The sequence below is a fragment of the Scyliorhinus canicula genome, chromosome 27 (assembly GCF_902713615.1).
Source record: "Scyliorhinus canicula chromosome 27, sScyCan1.1, whole genome shotgun sequence".
NCBI lineage: Eukaryota > Metazoa > Chordata > Chondrichthyes > Carcharhiniformes > Scyliorhinidae > Scyliorhinus > Scyliorhinus canicula.
The window spans coordinates 14,811,758-14,831,502 of record NC_052172.1 but is presented as its reverse complement, the minus strand read 5'-3'; the positions used below and the strand labels follow the sequence as shown (position 1 = coordinate 14,831,502).

General features: G+C 49.9%; 1 protein-coding gene across 1 annotated transcript; it reads right to left on the bottom strand.

Moving 5' to 3' along the window:
- Positions 1 to 493: 493 nt before the first annotated feature.
- On the bottom strand, positions 494 to 13,881 carry rhoub (ras homolog family member Ub). Its single transcript, XM_038786035.1, has 3 exons — positions 13,311 to 13,881; positions 3,511 to 3,569; positions 494 to 2,140 (listed from the first exon to the last, which is right to left on the bottom strand). The coding sequence occupies exons 1-3, from the start codon at positions 13,519 to 13,521 to the stop codon at positions 1,682 to 1,684; spliced, it is 729 nt and encodes a 242-aa protein (XP_038641963.1). The 5' UTR covers positions 13,522 to 13,881; the 3' UTR covers positions 494 to 1,681.
- Between the last annotated feature and the right edge of the window lie 5,864 nt (positions 13,882 to 19,745).

Sequence of the window (19,745 nt, the reverse complement as noted above, 5' to 3'; positions counted from 1 at the left end):
GCCTTCCTTCTGTCTAGGGCCGACTTGTGGTGGGCGGGGCATTGTTCGTGAGCTTTAATGTTCACGTTTAAAAAAGTCTCATGCAAATGTAACAATGGCAACCCAGTTTTCTCTCTCCTCACACACACACACGTGGAGTAGCCATTTTGAATTGACAAATGTTCGTTTTTAAAAAAAAATATAAATTTAGAGTACCCAATTCATTTTTTTTCCAATTAAGGGGCAATTTAGTGTGTTCAATCCACCTGCCCCGCACATCTTTGCGTTGTGGGGGCGAAACCCACGCAAACACGGGGAGAATGTGCAAACTCCACACGGACAGTGACCCAGAGCCGGGATCGAACCTGGACCCTCGGCGCCGTGAGGCCGCAGTGCTACCACTGAGCCACTGTGCTGCCACTGGGCAAATGTAACTGTTGCTCAGGGCAACAGCGGTCAGGCACCAGGAGAATCGAACCCCCCCCCCCCCCCCCCCCCCCCCCCCCCCCCCCACCACCCCTCGTTGTCAGTAATGCTAACTAAGGTCTGTGTCTGCGAGCGGACAAAAGCAGTCTGCGCTGTCACATTCAAAGGAGCTATCATGAATAATTAAGGCACCGACAATTGAAATCAGGTTGTCAAAAAGGTGGTTTCCAAGAGGTAAATACATAATAATTCTCCCGGTGGCTTCTCGGCGAGCTGCGCCCCATAGTAGTTAGGTTAAGTCATTGGTTATTCACGAAGGCACACCATCTCAAATTTACCCCTCGCCCGAGGTGTGGTGACCCTCAGGTTCAATCACAAGTCAGCTCTCCACCCCCCCCCCCCCCCCACAAGAGGGGAATGCGGCTTATGGTCATCTGGGACTGTGGAGACTTAATATTATTTTAGGTTAGGCGGATGTAAAGAGATCACACAGCAATCTATTTTGGAGAAAAGCCAGTGTTTTAGCTGATATTTAACCCCCTCGACCCATATCATTTAAGATAAGCAGGCCATCATCACCCCACAGTTTAAGTGTACACCAATTGACCAGTGTTCCGACATCGTAGCGGTGACTAAAAAAATATTTAATTGTCTGTAAAGCACTTTTGAAAGGTCCAGAGGTCATAAAAGGCACTTTATAAAATGCAGGGTACTTAAAAAAAAAAAGACATTTAGTAAAAGGGAAGTGGTGGGGGAAGATGGTGAAGATTTGTTGAAATCCTCCCCTATTTTCCCACTCCCATCTTTTCTCCTGAAGGCACCAATTAAGGTGTGGGAAGTGTGGCGATGGATCGGGGCAGGAGGGGAGGAAATTCCGACTGTCCCACGCTCGCAGGTTGACAGGCAATTCGGCCATGACAGGCGTCACTCCCCCATTCTGCCCCACCGGAAGCTTAAATTTCCAAGAGGATAGTGATCTGGCGTCAAGGCCCCCGGATGTTATTCCCACGCGGCACATCCACCCCACCCCACGCGATACGGAGGGCAATTGGAGGATTCACCACCCCCTCACCTTCCCCTGCACACCGACCCCACGAGTCGGATCTTTCAAGTGACAGAGCCAGCAATCTAGCCATTAGTCAAATCAAGATCAATCATCCGCACATTATCAGAATTACAACTAGGACAGAACTGGGAAAGGTTTCTAGAGAGAGCGTCACCCATTCTTTTCAGGAACAGGCATGTGAAAGTCTTGCTGGTTTCTCGTTCCCGATTCTCATACGATGCAGACGTACTTTTTCCACCAGGATTTCGACAGGGTCCTCATTTTGTTGGCAGTCAACAGTTTCATCCGGCGCTCGCTACTCGCCCGACTGTCCGCGTAGCGCAGGCCGCACAAAATGGCCGTGTCAAAGACCTCCTTCAGGTTCTTCTGCGTCAGCGAGGAGCACTCCACGTACGCCACGGCGCCGATCTTCTCCGCCAGCGCCCGGGCAGCCCCCGGCGGCACTGGCTTCTCCTTGCACTTGGCCAGCTCGATGAGGACCTTCACGTCCCCTCGGAGGTCGCACTGGGTGCCCACCAGGACCACGGGGGCGGTGGAGCAGTGATGACGGATCTCGGGCATCCAGTTCTCCATCACATTCTGGAAGGACGAGGGACTGACCACGCTGAAGCACAGCAGGAAGATATCAGTCTTGTGGTAGCAGAAGTGCCGGAGTTTGTCGAATTCGTCCTGCAGAGAAGGAGGAGGAAAGGTGAATAAAACGGATAAACGACCGTCCATGATGGGGATGCTAAAACCAACATGGATCAGATCTTAGTTAGCAGATCTCGAGAGGTGCGTAGAATTTAAATTTTTGAGACACAAAGTAGGAAATAAGAGCTGGAGAAAGCCATTTTAAAATTCGTTAACAGGATGTGGGCGTCGCTGGCTAGGCCGCCATTTATTGCCCCTCGAGAAGGTGGTGGGCGAGCCGCCTTCTTGAACCGCCGCAGTCCATGTGATGTAGGTACACCCACCGTGCTGTTAGGGAGGGAGTTCCAGGATTTTGACCCAGCGACGGTGAAGGAACGGCCGATATATTTCCAAGTCAGGATGGTGAGCGACTTGGGCAGGGAGTTCCCAGGTATCTACTTCATTTGTCCTCAGTGGAGGTGCCACAGGTTTGGAAGGAGCGTTGGCTAGTTCCTACAGCGCATCTTGGCTTTGAATATCGGTGTGGTGGGGGTGAATGATGCGCTAATCAAGCGGGGCTACTTTGTCCTGGATGGTCCCAAGCTCCTGTTGTTGGAACTGCTCTCATCCAGGCAAGTGGAGAGTCCATCACACTCCTGACCTGTGCCTTGTAGATGGTGGATAGGCTTTGGGTGTGGTGGTGGGGGGGGTGGGGGGGGGGGGGGGGTACTCTCCGCAGGATTCCCAGCCTCTGGCCTGCCCTGGTAGCCACAGTATTTATATGGCTGGGTCCAGTTTAGTTTCTGGTCAATGGTAAGCCCCCAGGATGTTGATAGTGGGGGATTCAGTGATGGCAACGCCATTGGAGGTCAAGGAGATGGTTACATTCTCTATTGAAGATGGGCATTGCCTGGCACTTGTGTGGCATTGAATATTGCCAACCACTTATCAAACCAGGCCTGAATGCTGTCCAGGCCACCTCTGCTTCAGACCAATGGAAGGACGGTCATTCTACGAAGCAGCCGATGATGATCGGACTAAGACACTCCTCGGAGGAACTCCTGCAGTGATGCCCTGAGACGATTGGCCTCCAACAACCACAACCATTTTCCTTTATGACTCAAACCAATGGAGAGTCGCCCCCCCACCCCCCCCCCCCCCCCCCCCACCCCCCCCCCCCCCCCCCCCCCTCCCCCCCCCCCCCCCCCCCCCGATGCCCGGTGTTGCTCGGGCTTCTCGATTCCACGCTCGGGTGACTGCCTGTGTGGAGTTGGCACTCCCCCCCCCCCCCCCCCCCCCCCCCCCCCCCCCCGTGTCTGCTTGGGTGACCCCTGGGTGCTCCGATTTCCTCCCACAGTCCAAAGGGAGGGATCGAGGAGGAGGGTCGGTAAAAGGAGGAAGAGTTCACTGGATAACAGGTTACTCACCTGGCCAGCGGTGTCACACAGCTGTAACCTGATTGGAGTCCCATCAACTTGAACGACAGCTACAAGGTAAGAGAAAAGGAGAACAGTTTTAATGAAAAAAATAATAATCCTGGAGGATGCGGTGTATTCCTGACACTAATCGCCATAGTCACAGATCTTGCTGTACATAAACAGGCTGCCATCATTTCCTGCACTGCAAATCGCGACGCCCCCCCCTTCAAGACTGGTTGTAAAGTGCTTCAGGGCTTTTGGAGAATACATAAAGGGGCTGTTTAGCTCACAGGGCTAATCGCTGGCTTTAAAAGCAGACCAAGGCAAGCCAGCAGCACGGTTCGATTCCCGTAACAGCCTCCCTGAACAGGCGCCGGAATGTGGCGACTAGGGGCTTTTCACAGTAACTTCATTGAAGCCTACTCGTGACAATAAGCGATTTTCATTTTTTTCATTTCATTAAAGGCACTATATAGATTAAAATATTAGTTTATTAATCCGCAGACAGACTTTCTTCACACAAACCCCAATTATAGCAAATTCATATTTTTGGTTCCATAATGGGGATGTGGGCGTCGCTGGGCCGGCCCAGCATTTGTTGTCCATCCCTAATTGCCCCTTGATCAGAGTGTCCCGCTCGGCCGTTTCGGAGGGGGGGGCAGTTTAAGAGTCAACCCCATCGCTGTGTGGGGTCTGGAGTCACGTGTAGGCCGGGCCGGGTAAGGACGGCAGATTTCCTTCCCTAAAAAGGGGACATTAGTGAACCAGATGGGTCTTTACCGCAATCGATGATGGTTGTCACGGTCGCCGTTACGGAGACCGGCTTTCAATCCCAGATTTTATTCATCACATTTAAATTCCACCAGCTGCCGGGGTGGGATTAGAACCCGCGGCGCCCCAGAGCGTTAACCTGTGTGTGTTGGGGGGGGGGGGGGGGGGGGGGGGGGGGAGGTCCTGGATTACTAATCCAGTGATAAGCCACCGCCTACCCAAACTTTTATCACATCAAAAAGAAAAAACAAACATTTTTATTTGGAAGTCAGCTGCTCGAGGTCACGAGCGACGCTGAAGATTCCTCGTGTCCTGGGCTGGAGGTGTCAGGAGGACCGGGAGTGACCCCTCGCTGACCCCGGGGAGTGACTCCTCGCTGACCCCGGGGAGGTTTCTCCCCCCGAGACGGCCCTCGCCGAAAGCCACTGGCAATCAGCACCTTTGGCACAAATCATGAACCTGGGGCATCGCCGTCCCCTTCCCCCGAAAGCCAGGGTCTGACCTTTCGTGTGTGTCAGGGGGAAGGAGTGCGGTGATGAGGAACAAAACCAATACAGAAATCTTCAAAAAAAAAACCTAGGGTGGGGAAAGGGGGTGGGGGGAAGAGAGAGAGAGAGAGATGAAAAACACACACACACACACACACACACACAAAGAACGGATGTGTGGATTATTTCTGAAGCCGTTCAGGGAAACATCACATGCAAACAAAGACTTTAGACTCGGTATGGCAGTGGCAGCGAGATTGTGCGTAAGTAGGCCTCACGAGAGATCAAAGGCCCCAGGCGACTGTAGCAGTTAAAAAAAAAGATAGAGGGAGTCAAGGTCCGCTCCTCGCTAGATAAAGGGTTGGGAGGATGGAGGTCAAATTGGTTGTGCAGATTTGAGTTTAGCTCTCTCTCTCGCCCTCTCCCTCCCTATCTCTCTCAGTACTTATATGGTGCATCAGTGCCTCATGCAGAACAAACACACCTTTTGATGTACCCGAGGCAGGGAAGTCCCAAAGCCCGACCTGGAGTTTCTGTTGAGTTAATTGATCTCCGCTCACACAATGGCACGCACCCAGCGATCTTCAGACTCGTTCCACCAAGATATCATTAGCAGCAGCAGCAACAAACTTGCATTTAGGGCGTGTTTGGCGAGAAAATGTACTGATGCCAAAGCACACCGAGATATTCCGATAGGGTGACCAAAAGACCAGAGGGAGGGAGGGGTTGGGTAGGGGTGGGTGGGGAGAGAGAGAGGGGGGAGGGGGGGCTCTGTGGAATGGGATCAGCCCAGTTAGACAGTCTTCACTTCGGATTGACTGGCACTCGATGCCAACGTGCTTTGTCTGGGCTCGGCCGTGAGGGAATGGGTGGGCCATCTGGGCACTAGATACCAACCCACACTCCCCCCAATGCCCCCCCCCTCAAACTGCGCGTCAGCCAATGCTGCTGGAAGAGCAATTATCTGAGAAGGGACAGGTCGATCTGGGCATGGTCTCCACGCAAACACCTGCCTCAGGACATCAACCAAGATGCCGCTGGCATCAACAGCTGGCATTTATGGAGAGCCTTTTTGCAACAAACCCCCCCCCCCCCCCACCCCCCACCCGGTGCGTCAGCGAGACTAAACCTGGCACCAAGGCACACGAGGAGGTGTGAGGATGGGTGACCAAAAGTTTTGGGCAAAGATAAGTTTTAGAAAGCAAGAAGGAACGGGTTAAGATTTGAATTTCTATTATGCCCGTCATGACCACCGGGCATCTCAAAAGTGCTTTCTGCCCAATGAAATGCTTTACGAAGTGTAGTCATTGTTGTAATGTAGGGAAAACGGCAGCAGAGCAAGATCCCACAGGGAGTATGTGATAATGACCCAGGTCATGTGTTTCTTTTTGCGATGTGGATCGAGGGATAAATATTGGCCTGGTCACCAGGGATAACTTCCTTCCTTTCCTTCCCCCCCCTCACTCCGCCCCACAACCTGGCTTTGAGATAGTGGCCATGGGATCTTTCACACCCACTCCTCCTCCTCCTCCTCCTCCTCCTCCTCCCAGAGCTGGCAGATGGGGCCTCCTGGGACCTCCCAACAGTGCGGCACTCCCGTGCTCAAGGGCTGGAGCGGGACTCGAACCCTAGGCGATTCAGAGGCAAGTTGAACGGATGACACCGCACTCAAAAAAGAAATTCTGCCATTGAAAAATTCTCAGCCACGTTTTCGAACCCCTCTGTGGCCTCACCTCTCTCCACCTCTGTAACCATCGTCAGACCCTCAACCCTCCAAGATCCCCCTACTCCTCCAATTCAGCCTCATCTGCTCAGCACCCCACCGATTTCTTTCACTCCGCTATTGGCAGCCGTGCCCTCAGCTGCCTAGACCCCAGTCGGTGCAGACCTGATGGGCCGAATGGCCTCTTCTATACTGTATAACTCTAGAATTCCTCCCCTAAATCTTTTTTAAAAAATTACAATTAATGGGCAATTTAGGGCAGCACGGTGGCGCAGTGGTTAGCATTGCTGCCTAAAGGCGCCGAGGTCCCAGGTTCGATCCCGGCTCTGGGTCACTGTCCGTGTGGAGTTTGCACATTCTCCCGTATCTGCGTGGGTCTCGCCCCCACAACCCAAAGATGTGCAGGGTAGGTGGATTGGCCACTCTAAATTGCCCCTTAATTGGAAAAAATGAAATGAAAATGGCTTGTCACGAGTAGGCTTCAATGAAGTTACTGTGAAAAAGCCCCTAGTCGCCACATTCCAGCACCTGTCCGGGGAGGCTGGTACGGGAATTGAACCGTGCTGCTGGCCTGCTTGGTCTGCTTTAAAAGCCAGTGATTTAGCCCAGTGAGCTAACCAGCCCCTTGGGTACTCAATTTAAAAATAATAATTAATTAATGAGCAATTTAGCATGCCCAACCCTGCACATCTTTGGGTTGTGGGGGGGGGGGGGGCGAGACCCATGCAGACACGGGGAGAAGCTCCACACGGCACTCCCCAAAACCTGACTCCTTCCACCGTTGTTTTTTTTTTACCCCCCCAAGAAAAGGCGCTCCGTCAAAACCAAATCTTTGGCAAGACTGGTGGGTGCCGGGGCCTAACACCTCCTCATTGGGTCTCAAAGCCGGCTAGTGCTCCTGTGAAGCATCTTGGGGGATGTTTCATTACGTCAAAAGCGCTTCATAAATGCAAGTTGTTGTTGTTGTTGCGTAGATGAAGCTACGCACAGCAGTAGCATTGCTGTGTTTGGGGATCATTCCCCCGGAAGGTACACCATGTTCTGGGATTGTTGGCCTTGTCCAGTCTTCATAGGACAGTCACAGAAACACCGGAAAGACTACAAGTCACCCCCTACCCCCCCCCCCCCCCCCCGGCCTCCCCCACCCCACCCCCCGCCTCCCCCACCCCACCCCCAATCAGATTTATACGCGTTGTTAAAGAGGGTGGGTTTAGCTGAGTTGGCTGGTTTGGGATGCGAAGCGGCGCAGGTTCGATTCCCGCACCGGCTGACGATATCCACCTTCTCAACCTTGCCCGAGGTGTGGTAATCAACTCAGTCCGCGGTGTGACAACGACGGCCATTATACTATCCCGAGGAAACAATGGGCCGAGTCTGCGAGTAACGATTCAGGACCGCATCGGTGTTACTTTGACAGTGGATTCAGCATGAAACCGTACTCCAGCTCGACACTACACCACGTGTGGTCGATAACCCTGGCTAAGCAGGGCCCCAAGCTCAATGAATCTACCAGAGGTTTTGATATTAAAGATTGAAGTCTACTCGTGGCAATAGCGATTATTATTATTATTAAATAAGTCAGGAGGCTTAAAATTAAACTTGGACCCTGCAACGTCACTGCAGAAAAATACAGTCCTGGTGGGGACGGGTCTGTCGCTGTATAACACTGGGGTACAGTCCTGGTGGGGTGTCTGTCACTGTATAACACTGGGATACAGTACTGGTGGGGACGGGTCTGTCACTGTATAACACTGGGGTACAGTACTGGTGGGGACGGGTCTGTCACTGTTTAACACTGGGGTACAGTACTGGTGGGGACGGGTCTGTCACTGTATAACACTGGGGTACAGTACTGGTGGAGAAAGGTCTGTCACTGTATATCACTGGGATACAGTACTGGTGGGGACGGGTCTGTCACTGTATAACACTGGGATACAGTACTGGTGGGGACGGGTCTGTCACTGTATAACACTGGGGTACAGTACTGGTGGAGAAGGGTCTGTCACTGTATAACACTGGGTACAGTACTGGTGGGGACGGGTCTGTCACTGTATAACACTGGGGTACAGTACTGGTGGGGACGGGCCTGTCACTGCATAACACTGGGGTACAGTACTGGTGGGGACGGGTCTGTCACTGTATAACACTGGGGTACAGTACTGGTGGGGACGGGTCTGTCACTGCATAACACTGTGGTACAGTACTGGTGGGGACGGGTCTGTCACTGTATAACTCTGGGGTACAGTACTGGTGGGGACGGTCTGTCACTGTATAACACTGGGGTACAGTACTGGTGAGGACGGGTCTGTCACTGTAGAGCACTGGGGTACAGTACTGGTGGGGATGGGTCTGTCACTGTATAACACTGGGGTACAGTACTGGTGGGGATGGGTCTGTCACTGTACAAAACTGGGGTACAGTACTGGTGGGGATGGGTCTGTCACTGTATAACACTGGGGTACAGTGGTGGGAACGGGTCTGTCACTGTATAACACTGGGGTACAGTACTGGTGGGGACGGGTCTGTCACTGTATAACACTGGGGTACAGTACTGGTGGGGACAGGTCTGTCACTGTATAACACTGGGGTACAGTACTGGTGGGGACGGGTCGGTCTCTGTATAACACTGGGGTACAGTACTGGTGGGGACGGGTCTGTCGCTGTATAACACTGGGGTACAGTACTGGTGGGGACTGGTCTGTCACTGTATAACACTGGGATACAGTACTGGTGGGGACGGGTCTGTCACTGTATAACACTGGGATATAGTACTGGTGGGGACGGGTCTGTCACTGTATAACACTGGGGTACAGTACTGGTGGGGACGGGTCTGTCACTGTATAACTCTGGGGTACAGTACTGGTGGGGACGGTCTGTCACTGTATAACACTGGGGTACAGTACTGGTGAGGACGGGTCTGTCACTGTAGAGCACTGGGGTACAGTACTGGTGGGGATGGGTCTGTCACTGTATAACACTGGGGTACAGTACTGGTGGGGATGGGTCTGTCACTGTACAAAACTGGGGTACAGTACTGGTGGGGATGGGTCTGTCACTGTATAACACTGGGGTACAGTGGTGGGAACGGGTCTGTCACTGTATAACACTGGGGTACAGTACTGGTGGGGACGGGTCTGTCACTGTATAACACTGGGGTACAGTACTGGTGGGGACGGGTCCGTCACTGTATAACACTGGGGTACAGTACTGGTGGGGACAGGTCTGTCACTGTATAACACTGGGGTACAGTACTGGTGGGGACGGGTCTGTCACTGTAGAACACTGGGATACAGTACTGGTGGGGATGGGTCTGTCACTGTATAACACTGGGGTACAGTACTGGTGGGGACGGGTCTGTCACTGTAGAACACTGGGATACAGTACTGGTGGGGATGGGTCTGTCACTGTATAACACTGGGGTACAGTACTGGTGAGAACGGGTCTGTCACTGTATAACACTGGGGTACAGTACTAGTGGGGACGGTCTGTCACTGTATAACACTGGGGTACAGTACTGGTGGGGACGGGTCTGTCACTATATAACACTGGGGCACAGTACTGGTGGGGATGGGTCTGTCACTGTATAACACTGGGGTACAGTACTGGTGGGGACGGGTCCGTCACTGTATAACACTGGGGTACAGTACTGGTGGGGACGGGTCTGTCACTGTATAACACTGGGGTACAGTACTGGTGGGGACGGGTCTGTCACTGTATAACTCTGGGGTACAGTACTGGTGGGGACGGTCTGTCACTGTATAACACTGGGGTACAGTACTGGTGGGGGCGGGTCTGTCTCTGTATAACACTGGGGTACAGTACTGGTGGGGAGGGGTCTGTCACTGTATAATACTGGGGTACAGTACTGGTGGGGACGGGGCTGTCTCTGTATAACACTGGGGTACAGTACTGGTAAGAAGGCCATTGAACCCTTCGTACTTTTACTGTCCCTTTGAAAGAGCTCTCCGTTTGGTCCCCCCCCCGGGGAATTTGGTATCAGATATGCTCCCTTACAGGCAACACGTCCCTGACCACAGTAAGGAGAATCCCCAACTCCGTACTATTCCTTAGTGCTTTCCAGAAGAAAGGTGCAGAACTCCACACCTTCGCTAGGCTCCCGTTGCTCCGGACTACAGCTTTTGAAAAATCACGGACGTAATGTCACCCAATCTCTGCTTACTCATCCACTTTCTCTTCTTCGCCGTACCCACTCACCTGGACACTGTCTTGTACCAAGGGCTCCCACGTAAAACCTTCAGAGCAATTATCGAATTATGAATGCACCGTGATTGCTGTTCTACCTCCCCAGGGCTTTGTCAGAGAGACGGAACTAAGGATCGGGGAGGGTAATGGGATCGACTGGATTGCTCCATCGAGAGAGCCAGAATGGACTCAATGGGCTGAATGGTCTCCTTTTGTGCTATAAGGATGCTAATCCAAGGGTTAAGATGGTGAGCTCAGCCAGTACTGTATAGGGATTGACAGAAACTAAAAATTGCCATGGCTGCAAGCACGAGACTCAAGTGTCACAAAGTGGGACAGCACAGAATGACATGCAGATCTTCAAAGTTTAGGAATAAGATAGCAGTGAGCGCCTTACTCTGTATTGAACCCCTTACCGTCCCTGTCCTGGGGAGTGTTTGATGGGGACAGTGTAGAGGGAGCTTTACTCTGTATCTAACCCCATGCTGTACCTGTCCTGGGAGTGTTTGATGGGGACAATGTGGAGGGAGCTATACTCTGTATCTAATCCCCTGCTGTACCTGTCCTGGGAGTGTTTGATGGGGACAGTGTAGAGGGAGCTTTACTCTGTATCTAACCCCGTGCTGTACCTGTCCTGGGAGTGTTTGATGGGGACAGTGTAGAGGGAGCTTTACTCTGTATCCAACCCCGTGCTGTACCTGTCGTGGGAGTGTTTGGTGGGTCAGTGTAGAGGGAGCTTTACTCTGTATCTAACCCCGTGCTGTACCTGTCCTGGGAGTGTTTGATGGGGACAGTGTAGAGGGAGCTTTACTCTGCATCTAACCCCGTGCTGTACCTGCCCTGGGAGTGATTGATGGGGACAGTGTAGAGGGAGCTTTACTCTGCATCTAACCCCGTGCTGTACCTGCCCTGGGAGTGTTTGATGGGGACAGTGTAGAGGGAGCTTTACTCTGTTTATCTATCCCATGGCAGATACAGACAGAATATGTCATTTTTTCTTGTTCTCCAGAACTTCACATTCTGTTGCTATTTAAAATTCAAGTTGAAGAAGGAGTTCCAAACAGGAAACAAAGAAACTGAAATCAAAATCAAAAAACTGACACAAAGCACAGGTCGACAGTGGTTGCTAAAACGTCACAGATTGTGGCACATACACAGAAGATACTGAGAAACACGTGTTCTTTCCTACTCCACTCATTCAAACACCCAAAATTTCACTGTTGCGTCAGTTCAGAGTTTGAGCTAGTGCTCACACTACGTTCCAAATAATTCCACAGTGACCGCTGGCAGACCACTGCAGTACTGAGGCAGTGCTGCACTGCAACAGAGCTGGCTTTGAAGTGTGAGAGACAAAACTGAAGACTCCCAACCAATTATTCCAATTTAAACCATGCATACACACACACACACACACACACACACCCCAATACACCTTCATTATGAAAAAGACACACAGACCTCAATATTCCTTCCAGTCTTAAAAAAAGACACACAGACCCCAATATCCCCTCAGTATTAAAGACACACAGACCCCAATATACCCTCAGTATTAAAGACACACACACCCCAATATTCCTTCAGTCTTAAAGACACACACACCCCAATATTCCTTCAGTCTTAAAGACACACACACCCCAATATTCCTTCAGTCTTAAAGACACACACACCCCAATATTCCTTCAGTCTTAAAGACACACACCCCCCAATATTCCTTCAATCTTAAAGACACACAGACCCCAATATTCCTTCAGTATTAAAGACACACAGACCCAATATCCCCTCAGTATTAAAGACACACACAGACCCCAATATCCCCTCAGTATTAAAGACACAGACCCCAATATCCCCTCAGTATTAAAGACACACACAGACCCCAATATCCCCTCAGCATTAAAGACACACACAGACCCCAATATCCCCTCAGTATTAAAGACACACACAGACCCCAATATCCCCTCAGTATTAAAGACACAGACCCCAATATCCCCTCAGTATTAAAGACACACACAGACCCCAATATCCCCTCAGCATTAAAGACACACACAGACCCCAATATCCCCTCAGCATTAAAGACACACACAGACCCCAATATCCCCTCAGTATTAAAGACACACACAGACCCCAATATCCTTTCAGTATTAAAGACACACACAGACCCCAATATTCCTTCAGTATTAAAGACACACACAGACCCCAATATCCCCTCAGTATTAAAGACACACACAGACCCCAATATCCCCTCAGTATTAAAGACACACACAGACCCCAATATCCCTTCAGTATTAAAGACACACACAGACCCCAATATTCCTTCAGTATTAAAGACACACACAGACCCCAATATCCCCTCAGCATTAAAGACACACACAGACCCCAATATCCCTTCAGTATTAAAGACACACACAGACCCCAATATCTTACCCTCAGGAAAGACACACAGACCCCAATATCCCTTCAGTATTAAAGACACACACAGACCCCAATATCCCCCCAGTATTAAAGACACACAGACCCCAATATCCCTTCAGTATTAATTTTACACACACAGTATTAAAAGAAACATGTTTGTCACTTTTTAAAGCACTTTAAACTGCCGGCAGATGACATTTATTTGAAATACCCACCCGAGAAGTCATCAAAGGCGGTGGGCACATATTTGGTTGGGTAACCATTGGTGGTGTAGCTGACGACCAGGCTGGTTTTGCCAACAGCTCCGTCCCCCAGTAAGACACATTTGAGGAATCGCTCCTGCGGGCGGCCGTTCCGCCTGGGTTTGTGCGGCGGGACTGGGGGCGCATACCCCGCTCGGTAATCCAGTAAATCCTGAGGGGGCATGACTGACCTTTCAGCAGAGGTATTGGGGGGGGGGGCTGATCCTTCACCCGACGTCTGAGAGTAAAATAAAAGTGGATAATTTAACTCAAAACCCCTGTAATAATTGGGGGAAAAAACTTTTGGGAAAGTTATGGGGAAACTTTTCGCGTCTCGTCAGTTTCACTGGACTGGAAACTGAATGGCCTCGGAAATGCGATCCTCCTCCCTCTGAAACTTCAATCACTCCCCTCTCTCGCTCTTCCCTGTCCGTTTTATTAATCCAAGTTTCTCAACCACTTGTCCCCCCCCACCTCCAGCCGAAAGTGCAGCACTCTGCACCCAGCACCTCCCACACCATTCCCAACTCCCAGAGGGCCGGGCAGGGCAGGCTTAACTACTGCTGGGCGGAGCAACACTTTACATACAGAGAAATCACCTCCTCCCTCACTCATTCAACCCACACATTAACCTACTCTCACTCATTTAACTGCTCCCTCACTCATTAACCTGCTCTCACTCATTAACCTACTCCCACTCATTAACCTGCTCTCACTCATTTAACCTGCTCCCTCACTCATTAACCTGCTCTCACTCATTAACCTGCTCTCACTCATTTAACTTACTCTCACTCATTAACTTTACTCTCACTCATTAACCTTACTCTCACTCATTAACCTTACTCTCACTCATTAACCTGCTTTCACTCATTAACCTGCTCCCTCACTCAATAACTTACTCTATCATTAACCTGCTCCCTCACTCATTAACCTGCTCTCTCACTCATTAACCTGCTCTCTCACTCATTAACCTGCTCTCTCACTCATTAACCTGCTCCCTCACTCATTAACCTGCTCTCTCATTAACCTGCTCTCTCACTCATTAACCTGCTCCCTCACTCATTAACCTGCTCTCTCACTCATTAACCTGCTCCCTCACTCATTAACCCGCTCCCTCACTTATTAACCTGTTCACTCACTCATTAACCTGCCCACTCATTCATTAACCTGCTCTCACTCATTAACCTGCTCCCTCACTCATTAACCTGCTCCCTCACTCATTAACCTGCTCCATCACTCATTAACTTACTCTCTCACTCATTAACCTGCTCCATCACTCATTAACTGGCTCTCTCACTCATTAACTTACTCTCTCACTCATTAACCTGCTCTCTCACTCATTAACTTACTCTCTCACTCATTAACCTGCTCCCTCACTCATTAACCTGCTCTCTCTCATTAACCTGCTCCCTCACTCATTAACCTGCTCTCTCTCATTAACCTGCTCCCTCACTCATTAACCTGCTCTCTCACTCATTAACCTGCTCTCTCACTCATTAACCTGCTCTCTCACTCATTAACCTGCTCTCTCATTTATTAACTTACTCCCTCACTCATTAACCTGCTCCCTCACTCATTAACCTGCCCTCTCACTCATTAACCTGCTCTCACTCATTAACCTGCTCTCTCACTCATTAACCTGCTCTCTCTCATTAACCTGCCCTCTCACTCATTAACCTGCTCTCACTCATTAACCTGCCCTCTCACTCATTAACCTGCTCTCACTCATTAACCTGCTCTCTCACTCATTAACCTGCTCTCTCACTCTTTAACCTGCTCCCTCACTCATTAACCTGCTCTCTCACTCATTAACCTGCTCTCTCACTCATTAACCTGCTCCCTCACTCATTAACCTGCTCTCTCACTCATTAACCTGCTCTCTCACTCATTAACCTGCTCTCTCACTCATTAACCTGCTCTCTCACTCATTAACCTGCTCCCTCACTCATTAACCTGCTCCCTCACTCATTAACCTGCTCTCACTCATTAACCTGCTCTCTCACTCATTAACCTGCTCCCTCACTCATTAACCTGCTCCCTCACTCATTAACCTGCTCTCACTCATTAACCTGCTCCCTCACTCATTAACCTGCTCTCACTCATTAACCTGCTCTCTCACTCATTAACCTTCTCTCTCACTCATTAACCTGCCCCCTCACTCATTAACCTGCTCTCACTCATTAACCTGCTCCCTCACTCACTAACTTACTCTCTCACTCATGAACCTATTCTCTTACTCACTAACCTGGTCCCTCACTCATTAACTTACTCTCTCACTCATTAATCTGCTCCCTCACTTATTAACTTACTCTCTCACTCATTAACCTGCTTCTTCACTCATTAACCTGCTCTCTCACTCATTAACCTGCTCCCTCACTCCTTAACTTACTCTCTGATCATTAACTTACTCTCTTACTCATTAACCTGCTCTCTCTCATTAACCTGCTCCCTCATTCATTAACCTGCACTCTCACTCATTAACTTACTCTCTCACTCATTAACCTGCTCTCTCACTCATTAACCTGCTCCCTCACTCATTAACTTACTCTCTCACTCATTAACCTGCTCTCACTCATTAACTTACTCTCTCACTCATGAACTTATTCTCTTACTCATTAACCTGGTCCCTCACTCATTAACTTACTCTCTCACTCATTAACCTGCTCTCTCACTCATTAACCTGCTCTCTCACTCATTAACCTGCTCTCTCTCTCATTAACCTACTCTCTCACTCATTAACCTGCTCCCTCACTCATTAACCTGCTCACAGTCATTAACCTGCTCCCTCACTCACTAACTTACTCTCTCACTCATGAACTTATTCTCTTACTCATTAACCTGGTCCCTCACTCATTAACTTACTCTTTCACTCATTGAACTGCTCTATCACTCATTAACTTACTCTCTCACTCATTAACCTGCTCTCACTCATTAACCTGCTCTCTCACTCATTAACCTGCTTCTTCACTCATTAACCTGCTCCCTCACTCATTAACCTGCTCTCTCACTCATTAACCTGCTCTCACTCATTAACCTGCTCTCTCACTCATTAACCTGCTCTCACTCATTAACCTGCTCTCTCACTCATTAACCTGCTTCTTCACTCATTAACCTGCTCTCTCACTCATTTTTTTTTTTTTTTTTTAAATTTAGATTACCCAATTATTTTTTCCAATTAAGGGGCAATTTAGCGTGGCCAATCCACCTACTCTGCACATTTTTGGGTTGTGGGGGCGAAACCCACGCAGACACGGGGAGAATGTGCAAACTCCACACGGACAGTGACCCAGAGCCGGGATCGAACCTGGGACCTCAGTGCTGTGAGGCAGCTGTGCTAACCACAAGGCCACCGTGCTCTCTCACTCATTAACCTGCTCCCTCACTCATTAACTTATTCTGTCACTCATTAACCTGCTCTCGCACTCATTAACCTGCTCGCTCACTCATTAACCTGCTCCCTCACTCATTAACTTATTCTGTCACTCATTAACCTGCTCTTTTACTCATTAACCTGCTCCCTCACTCATTAACCTGCTCCCTCACTCCTTAACTTACTCTCCGATCATTAACTTACTCTCTTACTCATTAACCTGCTCTCTCACTCATTAATTTACTCTCTCACTCATTAACCCACTCTCTCATTCATTAAGCTGCTCCCTCACTCATTGAGCTGCTCAATCACTCATTAACCTGCTCCCTCACTCATTAACCTGCTCTCTCACTCATTAACCTGCTCAATCACTCATTAACCTGCTCCCTCACTCATTAACCTGCTCACTCACTCATTAACCTGCTCCCTCACTCATTGAGCTGCTCAATCACTCATTAACCTGCTCCCTCACTCATTAACCTTCTCTTTCCACTCATTAACCTGCTCTCTCACTCATTAACTTATTCTCTCACTCATTAACTTACTCTGACTAATTAACCTAATCTGACTCATTAACCTACTCTCAATTAGTAACCTACTCTCACTCATTAACCTAGTCTCACTAATTAACTTACTCTCACTAATTAACCTACTCTGACTCATTAACTTGCTCTTACTCAGTAACCTAGTCTCACTCATTAACCTACTCTCAGTCAGTAACCTACTCTCACTCATTAACCTAATCTCATTCATTAACCTACTATCACTCAGTAACCTACTCTCACTCAGTAACTTAACATCACTAATTAACTTACTCTTTCACTCAATAACTTACTCTCACTCCTTAACCTACCCTCACTAATTAACTTACCCTCACTAATTAACTTAATCTTTCACTAATATTCCTACTCTGATTTATTTGATGTAATTTCTCCTCGAAGATTTTGCTCACAGACTCCCCGCCATAAAATGATCCATTATCTCATTCTCGCTGTCCTCTCAATAATTCCACCCAAATATATTCTACACACCAATAAATAGGAATAAATAGTGATATATAAATGATATTCTATTTATACACTGTTGTCTCTATTTTTATCCTGTCTTCTCCAGAAGGTGCTAACTCCTGCTGAGGCTCATGGCTGCCCTCTGCCCTCTCATTCCATTCACAGCGCCCATTCTGATTGTAGTACAGGACAATGACCGTCGATGGGCTCCCCATGCCCTTGCCTGATGCCCACTGATGCACTAGCCGCTCTTGGGGGGGGGGGGGGGGGGGGGGGGTCACTGGACAAGGGCCAACAGTCTTTGGCTGATGTTCCCCTCTCAACCACTTTATATCCCTTCCCTATTGAGTGGAACGGGCGCCAATTGTAGAACCGTAACTGCGCCTTGTTGGTGCCAGCTGAACTATTTTGGGTCAATGTGATGCGAGTGGGTGGGGGGGGGGGGGGGGTGGGTGGGGGAGGTGGGGGGGGGGGAGGGAGTGGGTGTGTGTGTGTCTCAAACCTGGAATGCAGAAGCTCATTCATCTGAAATAGCCCAGGGTAACATTTTTTTGGATTATTCGCTGTGCAACGTGAGCATTGCAAACAAGGCCGGCATTTATCGCCCGTCCCTGCTTGCCCCTTGAGAAGGTGGTGGGTGAGCCGCCTTCTTGAACCCGCTGCAGTCCGGGTGGTGTAGGTGCACCCACAGCGCTGTTAGAGAGGGAGTTCCGAGATTTGATCAGCGACAGTGAAGGAACGGCTGAAATATTTCCGAGTCCGGATGGTGAGTGACTTGGAGGGGGAACCTCCAGGTGGTGGGGTTCCCAGGTATCCTCTGCCCTTGTCATTAACTTGCTCTGGGTTTGGAAGGTGCTGCCTAAGGAGCCTTGGGGAGTTGCTGCAGTGCATCTTGTAGATGGGGCACACGGCTGCCACTGTGCGGCGGTGGTGGAGGGAGTGAATGTTTAAGGTGATGGATGGGGGTGCCAATCAAGCGGGGCTGCTTTGCCCTGGATGGTGTTGAGCTTCTTGAGTGTTGTTGGAGCTGCGCTCACCCAGGCAAGTGGAGAGTCCATCACACTCCTGACTTGTGCCTTGTAGATGGTGGACAGGCTTTGGGGGGGGGTCAGGAGGTGAGTTACTCTCCGCAGGATTCCCAGCCTTTGACCTGCCCTGGTAGCCACAGTATTAATGTGGCTGGGTCCAGGTCAGTTTCTGATCAATGGTAACCCCCCCAGGATGTTGATAGTGGGAGATTCAGAGATGGTAATGTCATTGGACACCAAGAGGAGATGGTTAGATTCCCTCATGTCGGAGGTGGCCCTTACCTGGCGCGAATGTCACTGGTCACTTTGGTGATAATATATACTTTTGGGGGGGGGGGGGGTGGCATGGTGGCGCAATGGTTAGCCCTGCAGCCTCACAGTGCCGAGGTCCCAGGTTCGATCCTGGCACCGGGTCACTGTCCATGTGGAGTTTGCACATACTCCCCGTGTCTACGTGGCGTCATAATATATACACAGGTATATGATGGTGCACAGACAGGCAGTGATTGACACACAGGATGACCAATGAACACACAGAACACAGCAGCCAATCACCAGACAGGACACGGCCACTATAAAGCCAGCGGGCACCAGCTCTCTCGGGATGCAGCCTCTGAGACAGTCAGAGCTCGTGAGCAGCAACTCGAACATACACCATGTGGTAGTCAGTCAGTCTGGTCAGGTTAGCCTCAGGTCTCCAGTCAACTCAGCACAGCGTCAACCCACAGTTAAAGTATGTATGATAGTTAAGAGTTCAATAAAATCGAGTTGCATTTCTCCAAGTGTAGATGAACAGAGAGATCTCTGCATCCAGGTACATAAATCCCTGAAAGTTGCCACCCAGGTTAATAGGGCTGTTAAGGAGGCATATGGTGTGCTAGCCTTTATCAGTAGGGGGATTGAGTTTCGGAGCCACAAGGTCATGCTGCAGCTGTACATAACTCTGGTGCGGCCGCACCTGAAGTACTGCATGCAGTTCTGGTCACCACATTATAGGAAGGAT

Excerpts from the sequence above, each read along its gene's own strand:
- rhoub (XM_038786035.1), bottom strand. The coding sequence starts at position 13,521 with ATGCCCCCTCAGGATTTACTGGATTACCGAGCGGGGTATGCGCCCCCA. Across the intron at positions 3,570-13,310 it reads CGCCTTTGATGACTTCTCGG|CTGTCGTTCAAGTTGATGGG; the intron begins GTGGGTATTTCA and ends CTTACCTTGTAG. Across the intron at positions 2,141-3,510 it reads TGTGTGACACCGCTGGCCAG|GACGAATTCGACAAACTCCG; the intron begins GTGAGTAACCTG and ends CCTTCTCTGCAG.